Source organism: Balaenoptera musculus, chromosome 17 (assembly GCF_009873245.2).
Source record: "Balaenoptera musculus isolate JJ_BM4_2016_0621 chromosome 17, mBalMus1.pri.v3, whole genome shotgun sequence".
Classification (NCBI taxonomy): Eukaryota; Metazoa; Chordata; class Mammalia; order Artiodactyla; family Balaenopteridae; genus Balaenoptera; species Balaenoptera musculus.
Window position 1 is genome coordinate 33,192,547 of NC_045801.1, and position 16,578 is coordinate 33,209,124.

General features: G+C 31.9%; 1 protein-coding gene across 12 annotated transcripts in view; it reads right to left on the bottom strand.

Annotated features, from left to right (window-relative positions):
* The window catches only part of RIMS2 (regulating synaptic membrane exocytosis 2), a 589,248-nt gene that overhangs the window by 180,965 nt on the left and 391,705 nt on the right, over positions 1 to 16,578 (bottom strand). For 9 of the 12 annotated variants that reach the window (XM_036830456.1, XM_036830453.1, XM_036830447.1 and 6 more), the window contains one exon: positions 9,452 to 9,561. In XM_036830456.1, coding sequence (XP_036686351.1) covers positions 9,452 to 9,561 — 110 coding nt within the window. Of the gene's footprint in view, positions 1 to 9,451; positions 9,562 to 10,467; positions 10,648 to 16,578 lie in introns of all 12 variants that reach the window. The other 3 variants (XM_036830454.1, XM_036830452.1, XM_036830455.1) reach the window with 1 other exon arrangement.

The following is a 16,578-nucleotide window of genomic DNA, read 5'->3' on the forward strand; positions in this document are numbered from 1 at the left end:
CTTGACTTGTGAAGGCAGTATATTAGGGTTTAGTTTATAATCCCACAGCAAATGGCTCACTAACAGACAATAGTAGGTTATATCTGTTAAGTTTCCAAAACCAAACCAAACAAACAACAATAATGACATAAGCAATAAATTAAAAACAAAACGATTTGAGACTTTACAATTTATTAGCCACGTCTCCAAAACACTTAGCTTCTGTTAAAAATCCTTACAGGATAGTTTATTATACAGAAGAGATAACTGAGGTTCAGAGAAATTAAAAACTTTGCCAGAGAACACATGCTCAGTAGTAGAACTGAGTTTAAGACGCAATTTATTAACTTCCAATGGAGTTCTCTAAACATTATGAAAAGTCCAAATGGTTTAAACAATTTTGACTTATGCTAAATATTTGCATGTTGAGTTTTACATGTGGATTGAAACGTACAAATGTTGGGCAATATGCAACAATTCATGCTGCAATCCAGTTGATTTCTTTCCTCCTTGTACTGTTTCTTATGCAAGCTATGTGATCAAGAATTACTATTTTCCTCAAAACTACTAAATAATATGTATTGAATAATTGGTTCAGAGTGATGATCATAATCAGGTTTAGTTTCACTTTAAATCCAAAGTTTTCAGATTCTGTGCTGAAAATACAAAATTATAGCAAGAAATAATAGTACTTATTATGTGACAAGTATTGTTATAAGCAATTTAAATATACCAAATTATTTAAGAAAGTTAATTTATAGCATATCTACATAGCAAGGAATGTTATTTAGAGTAGACAGGGGCTAGTTCAAGGCAGATTTTATCATTATCACCCTCCCAAGGTACCCAGTGCTCTTCCACATTTTCCAGCATCTCTCTCCCTACACCTGACTTTCTCCATTCACAGGCTCTAACTTGCTTCCTATGAAATGTGTGTGTAATAATAACTTGGGCCAGTCCCTAAGGAATATTTACATTTCAGTGTTCTGGAAAGCCTATGCTTTATATTATTAAAATAATTAAGCCATTAAAGAATATCAGAATACTAAGTACTATCACAAGTAGTGGGAGAAATATTTGGGGCTGAAAAAATGCCCATAACACCTCAAAACTTACCTGCTCTATACGTATCACAATCTTAAGAGACTCTATGTAAGTGACATGTTATAAAATAATTTTACCAACTATGTTTCATTTGTTATCATTATATTATTACTGTTTTATTTTTCCCTTGGGAGCTCCCCAAAGCAGGAAATATATCTTATTGATCATTGCATCCTCAATGACTACCTAGTACAACAAACTAAAAATAGCAGCTATCGGTTGAATTGAGCTAAACTGTTAACCAATATCTAAAATAAAACAAATGGTTGAAACACATGCAAGGAGAATGCCATTCATCTGAGAAGGCATGGTATATAAATGCACAAGATTGGGAGTCAAGACTAGAGGTCTGCTCCTATGTGGACTGAAGAAAGCTAATTGTCCTCTAGAATTCTACTCCTTTATCAGTAAAGAAAAGCTGTTTTATTAAAAGATTTATAAGGTTCCTTCCAAATCTAAGTCTTGATTCTAAATCTAGGAGCAAAGCTACAGAACACTGATAAATGTCTTGGCAAACTATAGGCAGATGGCTTGGGGCCAGATGGCTCTATAGAACAAATTGGCAGATCTCGATTTAGAAGTCAGAGAATGAACATAAAGTTTCCCATATATCTTTCATGTATTCTTGTTCCCCTGACCTCTCCTCTTAGTCTAGATTTCTATTTCCTTTCTTCCCTTTACAGCCAAACTCTTTAAAAGGTGCGTATACCATCTCCATTTCTCTCCTCTTTCAAATCCACTGTAATTGGCCTTTTACCCCCTACAACTCCACCAAAACTACTCTCTTTTTTTTTTTTTTTTAATTTTTATTTATTTATTTATTTATTTATTTTTAATTTATGGCTATGTTGGGTCTTCATTTCTGTGCGAGGGCTTTCTCTAGTTGTGGCAAGTGGGAGCCACTCTTCATTGCTGTGCGCGGGCCTCTCACTATCGCGGCCTCTCTTGTTGCGGAGCACAGGCTCCAGACACGCAGGCTCAGCAATTGTGGCTCACGGGCCCAGCCGCTCCGCGGCATGTGGGATCCTCCCAGACCAGGGCTCGAACTCGTGTCCCCCGCATTAGCAGGCAGATTCTCAACCACTGCGCCACCAGGGAAGCCCTTTTTTTTTTTTTTTTTTTTTTTTTTTTTTTTTTTTTTTTTTAATTTTTATTTATTTATTTATTTATTTATTTTTAATTTATGGCTAAAAACTACTCTTAATAAAGGTTAACACAGTGACTTCCTATTTGCTAAATCTAGTGATCATTTCTCAGTCTTGATAATTCTCTTCTGCTTCAAGTACCTTCCTTATTTCTATTCAGAGACACTATAATCCATGGTGTCCCCACTACCTCTCCTCCTACTCTTGATGCTCCTCAGTCTCTTCCTGCTTCATTTCTTCAACTTCTAAATGTTAGAAGAGTTGAGCTCATAGTCCTTGGTCCTCTTCTTTTAGCTACCTACGCTTGTTCTCTCAGTGATATCAATGGGGCTCATGGTTTTAAGTCTCTCTTTGTAAGGATGAATCCTAAACCTATAACTACAGTCCAAATCTCTAACCTGAAATCCAGAACATATTTCAAACTGCCTGTTTGACATCCTATCCTACATGTCTAACAGCATCTCTAACTTATATCCAAACCTGAGCAGCTGATATTCCCACCAAATCTATTAATAGAAACTCCATATTTTCCCACTTACTGAGGCCCAAAACATGGATTTTATCATGGGATCTCTCCTACCCTGTCAGTTAATTCTGTTGGTTCTATCTTTAATATCTATCCAGAATCCAACTGCTCCTATTATTCTGGTCTAAGTCACCATCACCTCTTTCCTGGGTTATTGGGAATGCTCCCTAACAGTTCTCCTTGTTTCTAATCTTAATTCTTTCGGGTTATTCTCAATGTAACAATCAAACTGATCTTTTTAAAAAAGAAATGGTATTGTGTCACCTTAATCAAAATCTTCCTATTTCACTCATGGAGATCAAGAAATAGATAAAAATGACAAATATGTAAATAGACATTGGGAGCTCAGTTAAATTTTTGTGTATTTTTATGGAGAATATTCATTAATTACAATACTTGATATAATTTTATTTATTTTGCTATACTATTTTCACCTTTTCATAATAACGTAGCATATTTTAAGAATTTTATGCTTGGAGAGGTATTAATGAATAATTAACACTCCAAAGTAAGAAGAATTATAAAATTATTTTAGTGCTAAATCGATCTTAAATGTGACATTGTAGACATTATTTATAAAAGATGAAGACTGGGAAGAAAGAGTATATTGAAATCTAAAGGACATTTCAACTAAATTACTGAAGCACAACACTATGCATTTCTTAATTTGGCTCAGTAACAAGGGAAATTGTTAGGATAAAAAGATATTTTAGAAGGCTGATTTTTTTTTTTGATGTAACCATTTTAAAATGCTGACATTCTAAATCAACATGTGTAGCTATATTTGATTATCAATTACTGCAAAACATATACAGTCCTACTGTTTTTTGTTTTTTTTTTTCTTGTTTTATAAAGAGCTTTAATCTTTTTGAAAAAAAAAGTTAGGTCAAAATGCATACAATAGGCATTTTATGTAATGTAACTTTAGCTGGCTTTAAAATCAGTCCTACTGTTTTTGACAGAACTTAGTTGTGGGGGATGACAGAATTGTCACTTATAATTATAGGAAAAACTAAATATAAGTATTAAAATCAATCATATTTTTTACCTGCCTAGGCAATATAATAATGTATAAAACTGCAAATATTAGTTTTAGTACTGTGAAAAATCTACAAATATCACAAATGTTTGTTTAATACTGTTGAACTCATAATTAAGTTGATTTCTACTTTAAAATATTTTTAAATGGTTCAATTTTAAAATAATTTCTGGGTTGAAAAATATGCATGTTGTGTTTTTCTAAATGCATAATATCATGACCATAACTATCTTCCTCAGAATCTTACTCCTTATTATGACCAACAAAGCAAAACTTTTTAATGCCATACATTTCAATAGAATAGGGTTGTAACAGGATCCAATAATAAGGTAAGTACTTCAGAAACAAATTTTGTATTCAGAAATGTATTTTAAAAAGAGCATACACTTTAAATATTGGATAACTTAAATTGGGACTATACTTGTATTTATACTTATTTAAGAAAGCATATTCATGCACATTACAAATGTCAAAACAGAGTGTCTAATATATAGAAAGGCACTCTTAACTTCATATTAGACTTGCCTTTTTTCCCATTATTAGGTGGGCTTGGTGTTTCTCCCTCATTGTCTTTATAACATTGAAAACAGACAACGGTGATTAATAATTAAGGTCATTAACAACCCAAATAAAAACCAAGCACACCACAAAAGATGACATCACACACCAGAGAAACAAATCCATGCACTAACATGACACCTCACATTAATGAACAGAAGAGTAAAGTATACACTTCCTAGCCCGTAAGAAAAGTAATAAAAACAAAAATAAAATGAGGAATAACGAGTCATTTTATAATAAGTTAGGAAGATTGTAGTTACGGTTTTATTCTAAGAACTAATGTAATTTACCAATTTCATTTTGAGAATTAAGCATAGGCGGCAAACTGGCTCAATAAATGGGCTTCTTTATCTTAATAAAGTTAAAAATAAATAAAAGTGATATTAATTACTGCTGAAGTCCCCAAACTAATGATATACTAAACAATGACTTTACTGCAAAAGCCAATTCGTGAACAGTATGAAAGTCTTTCGATATTCGTATGGACTAGTTTCAGATACGTAGGAATGGGCAAGCAGGGAAACATTAACTACACAGCTAAATTAAAATGAAATTCCTTCTTACAGTATTCCCTAAAAATGTTATTCCTATAGCACTTCGGGGAACTGGAAGATGTGTGACATTCTAGTAGTTAGTACACGATATGTTCAGAACAGAGATAGTTATACTTTCTTATTGATATAAATATGCGTCTAAATTTGCCTTTGTTTTCATTACCAGATGTACTCTGATGATTTTTCTCACCTTTATGACTTTATAAATAGCTACTAAAGAATTTGCAATTGCAGTTTAAGAGGTTTTCTGTCTTAAACCACAAACACTACTGCAAGAATGCATCCGTGAAAATACATCTTATGCACAATATACATAATAACATTGCTTTCACACAATGGTAAAGGAGAGAACAAAAGGCACATAAAGTACATGCTACCATTCATGAATACAATACTTTCAGAAATATTCTGACAAAGAAAGTGGCAAAAATTATGGTATGTAAACATAATAGGGGCTTAAAAACACCAAAATGAAGTGTCTTCATTCCATTTAGAAGGAGGACTCTTTGGGGAGAAATTAGGATTGTCAATAAATAGCGCAATATTGAGCTGGGATGAAGATGAAGCTACAGTTTATTGTTCTTAATTTAGAAAAAAGTTTATGGATAAATTATAATACTTTCTAAAAGTTTCAAGAACTAAAATTTTGTAATTTATATTCTGCTCTATATTTACTTGTAATTTATCTCTAAAAAATCAAAATTGTTGAGAGAAGAGACTAGGACTTCAATGAACCTGCACTCAGTGAAATACAGTGTTTTAGTAGGTACCCAAAAAACATTTTTGAGTAAATATATGAACTGAATGTAAGGCTGGGGTAAAGGATAAGTATAAATCTTGGTGAGAGGCATTGTCTATAATTTCAGTTTGATTTAAACAATAAGGAGAATGTTCAAACGGGTAAATTAAATACCCTGATAAGTTACCTAGCTAGCTCATGTAATATCTTTCCACTAATAAATTTAAGTAATTATTTTAAAATTAGTACTGAACAATCTGTTCTTTATTCTGTATTTATAAATTTGGAGCGTAAAGTCTTACGTGAAATAGAAAAGTCATACTTCTAAAACATTCGATTATTTATTTTGGACACACAGTCAGACAGACCTGCCTTGACCTCTTCACCCTGCTTTTCTCCCCCCTGCTCTTCCACATGCCCAGTTACTTCATTAACTTCTGTATATGCAAAAGTAAAAGTAAAGAAAAGGATAAGACCAAATATGTACATCTGTTACTCTTAAGTAAAACAAAACAACAAATTTCAAATTATTCATAATATGAGTGATTATAAGGAGACAAATAGATTATTTTTAATGAGTTTCTGACATGTTATGGAAGCACATAAGTATACTGTTAATAAATTATCTTACTGTCTCCTTTTATAACTTTGATTTATAAAAGAAATTGTGGCCCATAAGTATTTGTAATATGTAATAACTGTAAGACAGGCAAAATACTTCATCTATGAACTTGATATACTCTTAGAAAAATAATACTATATAACTTTTCTTCTAGAGAAACAAAAAATAATATTATAAACTCATTTTTATTTTTATAAAATGCCAGTACATCAAAGTTAGGGGTAAATTAAAAATAATAATGCCTTACAGTTGTTTAGTACATTGTACTTTCATTATATTGTTTCTAGTTTCTCTGACTCTCAGACAAAAAGAAGATGACTAATACTGTACCACTGTCAAGACCAACAAATATAAGGTTTTAAATTAATTAACAGACTAAAATATATCCCAGGTCAAAATGAATTAAATTAGGACTTGCTCATTTTTCAGCTATTGAACAGGATCAGAAAATAAACATGTCATTTCTTTAATTCTAAAACAGTGTCACTAAATTATAACATCTGACAACTTTTTAAGAGATAATCCAAACATAATTCGATTTAGACCATTAATCCATAGTCAATATTGGGTTATACCTTTAACTTCAGTTAGAAGTTGAAGACTTCTAAAAGAGATATTATACATTGCCTTTAAAGCTAAAGAAAAGGTACAATCATGTATTTGCTGGAGTCTTCATATCAATATTTATGAAAACACTGCTAAAATCATTCACACTTTTAAGCAAAACAAAACAACCAAAACTCCCCAAATCCTTTTATTTCATACTGGAAAGAATAAGAGAGGTTTTTGACACTCCTCTCTTTTATTTATAAAAATTGAAAAGTCACAATTAGAGACATTATAGGAAAACTGTGGTTTTTATAGATTCTATAGGGCAAAACCAGATAGAAAATAGAATGTTTGTTGACAAGCCCATGAAAAACTTCCCTGACCTTCAATATCAGCTTTAATGTCAGTTTTTTTGGTATATTTATTATTACAAAGAACGGAACAACTCATATCTCAATGGACTATTGCTACAGAAGATATTAAAACTGAATTTAGAAAAAATTATGGCATGAATTATGTTTCTGACTTCATATGCCAACAAATGACGCCAAAACTCTATCTTTAAAAATTGTGGGGAGAGGAGACAAAAGATTCTGTATGTATTACAGAACTTTCCTTATGGAAAGTACTTTTAAAATTATACACTCCTATTTTTATGTAAATAATTGACAACTATAGAAATGCTAATATCTTTTTATCAGGCTGTATAACAGACCATTAGTCACGATAGCACTGAGTTGTTTACAGTTATAGTTCACAGTACATAGTAAATAAAAAGGACCACAAAATAGGAGTTGATAAATCATTCAACTACAACTAACAAGATCACAACTTGTTCTAAGTTATGTAAGGCAATAAAAGTACTGCTGCTCAAATGCAATGCACTTAAAAATGTGTTACAAATATGAATTTTACTATAAACATATATAGAATTACAAGATTATTTTAATGGTACTTTTTACACCATTTGAAGTAGCTTTTCAATTTGTAAATAAATATTTCATGCATTCATTCAACAAATATTTATTGAGGGCCTATAATGTGCCAGGCATTAGTCTATGTGCTGGAGATTCATCAGTAAATAAAACAGTTAACAATTCTTCAAAGTTACAAAGTCAGCTGCAGAATTCTATAATCAGCAGAGGAATTTTTATTGTCCTGGTAAATGTATGACACTCCATATTTCATGACTCAATATTTTCTCTTGAGTCATAATGTAGCATTGACAATCTAACTGTACATATTTAACTTTGTTACACTATAAACAGTCTTGCTACAACATGAAAAATGATGCAGGAAATACAAAGCACAATCACTATCTAATGCAATAATTTTCTTTTCTAGAAAGCCAAATTTAATAATTGAAAAATCATCATAAATACAAAATGAAATATATGATGATAAATATAACTAGACTAGGTGTACATCCTCAATGACATAAACACAGACTGCAATTGATATCTTTGGTTAAAGTCTTACACAAAACATCAAATTCTATTTAAAAAGCAAATTTTTTAAAAAAGAAAATTTTACCTTGTGATTTAAAAGAAGTTAAATTCTTTGCATTCTTACTTGATTGAATCAAAAAATTTAACTCCTTTGTATATTTTCCAAGTAAAACAAAAGTCAAATACTTTACCGGAATCATAAAACAAAGTAATTTTACTGTAATAAAGGTCTATACAGTGGAGGGACATCAATTGCAGTTGGGTTTATTTTTGCTCACATAACCCCCAGAAAGGGTGTCAGCACAAAACAAACCCTCCTTTATGTACAGACCTTCATAAGGTTCTATCTCCTTGACTCCATTGTCTAGGAAAAACAAAATAAAAACAAAACAAAAAAGGGAACCAAAGCACAGGGGTTAAAAACAACAGAAATTTCCAAAGGCACAGAATGTATCATCTATTAAAGAAAAGTTAAATGGTGACTTAAATGTGTTTGTTGGTTTGTTTGTTTTGGTAAAGCACATCCAGTTACCAAATAAAGGGACCATTTTAAAAATGACATTAAAAATTATTATATTTTATCATCCATGCTTTTAGAGGTCCTTTATCCAAGAGTATACAGATGTTTGGGGAGTACGTTCATCTGTGTGTAAGCAAATAGTGCTTCTTATGCAAAAATTTGAAAGTATTAAAAATATCAGTACCACATGCATCTTTCTTGTATATTCATGATTACCTTTTTCTGGTACTCCAGTTTTGAGAAGGATCACCATTGTTGTGCATCAGCTAACCAGTCCTTTGCAGTGTGTGAAAATTGATTTGGCTAGTTACTAATAAACTTTATGTAACTATCAACAATTACATAAACTTAGTTGTAGCAAAGAAACATCACCCAACTGCTTATTTAAGAGCATTAAGTTTACTTCTTAAAACGTAATTATTAAAGTTTGAAAAATGTGCAAGAGCAATAATGATAGTTTATTTTTGCCTGCAAAGATTATAAAATTTAAATGCAAAATATATAATATTTATAAATATATTTATAAATATAACTACTAGCAAATGCAGCTAAGATATTCCATTAACAAAAGAAGAAAGCTAACACAAAGGTAGTAAAAAAAATTCTTGATTCACCTTAGCTTCCATGGGTATTTCCTATATGACACAATTAGAAATAAAACTTACTTCTCTCCAATGTTCCCTTTGGTGGAAGTTGTGGGAGTTGACGGCCCCTTCGTCCTGCCACTGGAGTACTTGATGGGCTTGTTTGGACAGACCCAGTACGAGGGTGAGACCTACAAGGTACATCATTAATATTCATTTTTCAATAGAATGAGTTAAAACACTTTTAATACATTTGGTTCATATGACAGCTGTATGGTGCAATTTTAAAGAGGTTTAGCTGCTGATTAAAAGGTTAGGAGAGTAGGACAAAATATGGATATTTGAATGATTATCTAAATAGCAAAAGATGTTTATACTTTTATGTAATATGCATACATACACAGATACATGCACACAAAACCTTACAGTAAAATCCATGGAATTATTAATGTAGATCAGTATTCTATCCATATGAAAGCAAGAAGAGAATTCTGCAGCTCAAAAAAAATGAAAGATAATGCTTACATTTCTTTCTACCAGATTTCAAACTCTTAACACTAACCTCCCTCCCTTGATCCTAAGAGATTTTTACTCAGGCTTATATTAGATATCCCTTTATTAGAAATTATCTCACAAGACTACAAATAAAACCCTGAACAATTCAAAATTCAGCTAAAGAAGATATTGGTTAATACATGATATTAGTATTGATAGAAAGAAACTAAAAATCTAGTTTTATTTATTGTCATTATGATGATTATTCTAAAAGTGATGTCTAATGGACACAAACAATTTCTCATTCTGTAGGAGAACATGATAGTCATGAGGTGCATTATGTGGGGATTTACCCAGGACTCCTGATAAATGAGAAATCACAAAACAAATGAGGTCAGGACAGTTAATAAACAAATTACAATGGTAGTCACACACTATTATATCCGCTGAATATAAATAGTGTGCTTACACTGAAAAGGTTAGTGTCGATTGTTATTAGTGATCAGCCAAGGATGATAGAAGAGACCACTTAGCTGCTGGGAAAATAAAATGGTGTGCTGGTGGGGCAAAGGGGAAGTTAGTCTGATTGATTTATCTTTCACCTCGATAAGGCAGGTGAAGGAGGGGCAGATCTTCCAGTCATTAATGAAGGCATCGACCTCATGAGGTTTGTATCAGGACGTTCAGTGGATCGGGAGCGGGTGGTTGTCCGCTCTAGGAGAGGCCGTTGTTCTGTTGATCTGGATCTGTGATATGGCTGTCTATCTGCTGCTTCACAATCCCTGAAACGTTAGTCAAAAAGCAGCTCAGTTGATCTTCAGTGCCCTTCTGCTATTTTGTTATGATGCATCAAACTGATTTTGAAAAAGGTAATTGTTTAAAATTATTGAGTATGGAAAAAAATGTTCTCTTCCCCAACATATTCTGAGTAAATTCTCACTAAACTTCGTAAGAATTTTTAAGGAACCAACACCTGCCTTTAATAGCAATTCCCAGTGAAGACAATAGGAGTTGCTCAGTTATAATCAAAACAAAACTGTTTTCCAAAATGAATTCTCTAAATGGAACATGTGAAATATGTGAAGTATTCTAATATTTGAAAAGAATTCTTGGACTTTTCCTAACATTTTCAAAAGAGAAAAGAAAACCATAAAAGCACTAATTCTCAAGTCCTTAAGGCTGTTTATTAGTATACCAACTAAGATATAAAATGGCTTTCAGCACAACCATCGTGTATTGATACACCTGAACATTCAAACGGCAGAATCAAACTGATACGAGAAAACTGTGCAACTTTGCAGTCTGTAGCCATATTTAAACATGGTCCACAAGAAAAATCACTGTATAGAAAAGGAGTTAATCAACCAATCTATGCCATTTATCTCAGTGCAGTTTAGCGATGCCAACCAACACAATTCAGAATGGGTATTAATTGATTGAAATAATAATGGTTCTGAAACAATGTGATTTCACACAATTTGACCACAAATAAATCTAACATCAAAACCTAATCCTTCTTGAAAGAAGCAGACTCAAATGAATAACCTATCAATACTAATTTGTGTATCCCTGGAGTCTAGCATAATGCTTTTACATCTAACATGTATTCAGTAAATGTCTCCTAACACCAGCCCCACTATCTATGGAACAACCCAAAAAACACTAGCTTTGGCTCTAGGACTCCAAAGTAACACATACTCCAAAGTATACTTCAAATGAAACTATTACCCCCGCATGTAGTTGTAACCACGGCAATGGAAATGTTTATATATTATAGACAGTAAAGAAAGCAGTAGTCTCCCTCAAGACTAATGTATTAAGGACTTCCACTTTACCTATAAATTCTCTCAATTTTATTTTTGATAATGAAAAAGGCAAGCAATTAAAGAAAAATCAGAAAAGAAATGACACAATTTCCCAAATGTAAGTAATTATGTGGCATATTGGACCACTAGGCATTAGATTAGATGACTTTAGGAACTGGATACTGGATTTACTCTACAACATTATCTTGTGATTATCTCACACTTTAAATTCATAGGGTAACATATAAGACAAATAATTTTTAAACTATTTTTAAGTCCATGTACTATAATATGATTGATTTCTTAAGAATTTAGTTTTTTTATAAGTGTATCCAGAATATGTCAAAAGAAGCTGAGATTAAATGTAAATACATATACAATATTCAATTACTAGTCAAAGAGAGAAATGAAAAGGCAACCTGATAGTGTAAGAAATCATAATTCTATTTTTGTTCCTGAAAAACTATTTTAGAGAGAACACTCCTCTTTAGAAATAAATATGCTCAGGACTTCCCTCGTGGCACAGTGGTTAAGAATCTGCCTGCCAATGTAGGGGATACAGGTTTGATCCCTGGGCCGGGAAGATCCCACATGCCGCAGAGCAAATAAGCCCATGCACCACAACTACTGAGCCTGAGCTCTAGAGCCCGCGAGCCACAACTATTGAGCCCGCGTGTCACAACTACCGAAGCCCACGTGCCTAGAGTCCGCGCACCGCAACGAAGAGTAGCCCCCGCTCATTGCAACTAGAGAAAGCCCATGTACAGCAACAAAGACCCAATGCAGCCCAAAATAAATATATAAATAAATTGATATTAAAAAAAAAGAAATAAATATGCTCAATATTTGTTAAATGTTGTTGGTGTACATATCTTTGTATATATTCAACACAATAGGTAACCAGAATCAAAGGGATGTATATACCTTAGATTCCTTAAAACCTATTTTTGGAAAGTACCAATCTTTACATTATTTTCATATTTCCTATTATCTTAAATCAGTAATAAACTTATTTCATTATATAACATGTAGTAACACAACTTTCTGGAATATCTATGACTATCCCAACAGAAAATTAAGTTAATATTTCACTTATTTATGCAAAATTTGATTTATTCTGATTCCATCGAGTAATTTTTCCAAGTGGAATGTGAAATATCAGCATATACACTTACACTTCTTTGACACTATATTTTAATAATTGAAATATATAATCGTGAGTGAAATCCAGAGAATTATTTCAAATGTGTTGCTAAGTTCTATGTCCTTGAAAGAATACTATTATTTTTAAAGAAAACAGATCACTCTTTAGGAAATATCCCTTAAAAAAATTTCTTTAGTGAAAACGTTGTTTGAAGATTATAATCAATGTTTTAAATTTTACTTATACTTTTCTTTCCATATTCATCAATAATATGAATTATATGATTTCCATAGCGTGAAATGAAAATTGTTTAATAAGTGAAACATGACAAGAACCACAGTAGAAGGTAGACATTTACTGAAATGTTCCACCACAGTTCAGGGGAGGGGAAAGCTATCATATTTTAAACTTTGATAACACAGTAGAAGGTCAAGATAGGCTCCTGCTCCCACAATTGGGTAAGAAAAGGTCTTACTAGGTGAGAACTAAGATTATTGCTGAGAAAATTGAAAGCAGCAATGCCTAAGTCTCATATATAATACCCAGCTTCATAGCAGGTTCTTTAAGGGACTGAGATATAAAACTTGCCAACTTCCACCTAAATTCTTAGTGAGTTTTAATTTTAAGGTAATAACTTATAAATAATTAATTTTGAATAGTAGCAACTGAGGCATGGGAAATAATAGATAACCATTTGCAAGGCATAAAATATTTAAGTGCCTACCTGGGTTCCTGAACTTGGGGTCTGTATTTCAATGTAAATAGTTTCCTTTGTGATCCTACTTATTTACTTTATTTTACCTTAAGTATTTCAAAATATTATTCTAAAAAGGGTAAACAGATTTTACAAGACTGACAAAATCAAGCCATATAAAAGTTAGGAAACACTGACCTGTATATTTAAATCTTTCTTACGTAAATAATTTAGTTGTCTTTTAAAAGTGATTTAATATCTGTCAGAATTCTATTCTTAAATAGTTTACATTTTCTGATATATATGTTTAAAATAGTTCAGAGTTTGTATGTGCCATTTACCTGGATAGATACAGATTACAGCTCTGCTTATTTAGTGGCTGCTATTCCAAACTGCAAGCATTTGCAGAGGATACTCCACAAATAGAGCTAATTCATATTTTTTTAAACCACAGAATTTATTTTCTTACAGCTCTGGAGCCTGGAAGTTCAAGATCAAGTAGGTGGCAGGGTTGGTTTCTCCTGAAACTTCTCTCCTCGGCTTGTACATGGCTGTCTTCTCCCTGTGTCTTCACAACATCTTTTTTTTTTTAACATCTTTACTGGAGTATAATTGCTTTACAAAGGTGTGTTAGTGTCTGCTTTATAACAAAGTGAATCAGCTATACATATACATGTATCCCCATATCTCCTCCCTCTTGCGTCTCCCTCCCACCCTCCTTATCCCACCCCTCTAGGTGGTCACAAAGCACCAAGCTGATCTCCCTGTGCTATGCGGCTGCTTCCCACTAGCTATCTATTTTACACCTGGTAGTGTATATACGTCCATGCCACTCTCTCACTTTGTCCCAGCTTCCCCTTCCCCCTCCCCGTGTCCTCAAGTCCATTCTCTATGTCTGCGTCTTTATTCCTGTCCTGCCCTTAGGTTCTTCAGAACCACTATTTTTTTTTCTTTTTAGATTCCATATATATGTGTTAGCATACGGTATTTGTTTTTCTCTTTCTGACTTACTTCACTCTGTATGACAGACTCTAGGTCCATCCACCTCACTACAAATAACTCAATTTCGTTTCTTTTTATGGCTGAGTAATATTCCATTGTATATATGTGCCACATCTTCTTTATCCATTCATCTGTCGATGGACACTTAGGTTGCTTCCATGTCCTGGCTATTGTAAATAGAGCTGCAATAAACATTGTGGTACATGACTCTTTTTGAATTATATTGACTGACACTATTGAAACAAGACCCAGTATTGTAACAACCCAGCTTTAAAAGCATATGATAGTACGTGCAGATTTGATGAGGATTTCTAAGGGAAAAATCATTTTATAATCATCAAGCGAAGTTGTACGTTTTCAATCATTTTTCCTCTCGTATAGTCGCCTTTGAAAGATTTTTTAATTTCCAGGTATCTGGCACAGCTTCCTACTTATTTCATCACCTTTGCTACTTACTTCTCCTAGTCTCAAAGTACATGGGAGTTATGCAGTGTAACAGAAAAGAATAGGCCAGTGAGCATTTTCTTTCACTTACATACAACCATTGCAATGATACAACTCCAGATCAACATAAGCTCAATGTAGACTATCTCTCTAAATACGATAGAATACTAAGAATACTAAAAAAATGAAAAACAAACATCACAATGCTTCAAAGTATTATTCAGATATCAATGAAAATTGTCCTAGAATGTAACTCAGACTTTAGAGTTTATGTTAAATCAGACAGACTTATTTTGCATTTATACTGTAAAGATGAGATAAGTAAATGTAATAGGGTTTTTTTTTAAAAAATAGACTTGTAAAAAGTAAAGCTACTTAGGAATTACTATTTTTTCTTTTTTATAAAGAAATTATTTCTTTATAAAGCTGAAATCTTAAAAATAAATTTGGATGTATCTCTGAAGGACAAGAAGTATAATCTCATGTTTGGGGCAAGAAATGACTTCCCTATATCTATATTATGTAATATAGTAAGCCGATTAACAGCAGCAGCATTATACTTTTGATAAAACACCTTCAATGTTTAGAGATTTTCTGAGCATTAGCTGCATAATTGAAGAAATAAATATATTACAGAATTTTAAAATGAGATATTTTAGGGTAATTAATATAAAATATGTTATATATTTGTATAACATATCAAGTAATTTAAAGCAATTATATAATTCAACTCTATAATTTTCATGCTCATCATATTGTGCAAGGTACAGTTTAACTTTTTAAAAACTCTATATTATTTTAGAATTGCTTCCAAAGTTAAGAGAATTGCAAGTACACAAAATACCACGGTAATAAGTACATATTCAGAAATACTTATTTACCATGTGTATGAAGAGTAATATTTTATTATTTTGGAGGAAGATAGATTAATTTTCCTTGGGCACAATAGCACTTTTTTTTTTACAGAGCATTTCTGTTCAGTTAAACATTAAGTTCTGTATGTTAGTTAAAAGTAAATGATTTTATTCAAAAATAACAGCAATATCTAGGGTCAGCCAAGTTAATAACAATCTAACATGTGAAAATGGTAATAATACACATATTGATGAGAGAAAGCAAGACACTTTTAATGTAGAAAAACATGTTACTATTTCTCATAACCCTATTTTATCATCAAAAAGAGAAGTAAAGTGTTCCCTTATCTATAGAAGTATTTTCTTAAAAATAGTCAATGTTGGAAACAGCAAGAAGAAAAGATTACCCCAATTTTCTCCAGAACAATAAAGATATATTGTATTAGTAGACATGCACACACAGAAACATGTAAAATATAAATATCTTGAGGATATTTTGAGTATTTTATTAGTAGTTATATCAGTTATAGTAGTTATAATTCTCAATGTTATTTCATTTTTACTTCAAAAATAACAGGAACAAAACAACAAATAAGCAAGATTATTTACTCAGCAACAATGAACATACAGCAAATTAATACATCTTTAAAATCTGTTTTTTCAAAATCCTGAGAGATGATATGATTACCACCTTCTATCTATAAAATTCTTATTTTACTAAATAGTTTCCATTTTCAGTGGATGTTGAAGTATAATACCATTTTGATAAC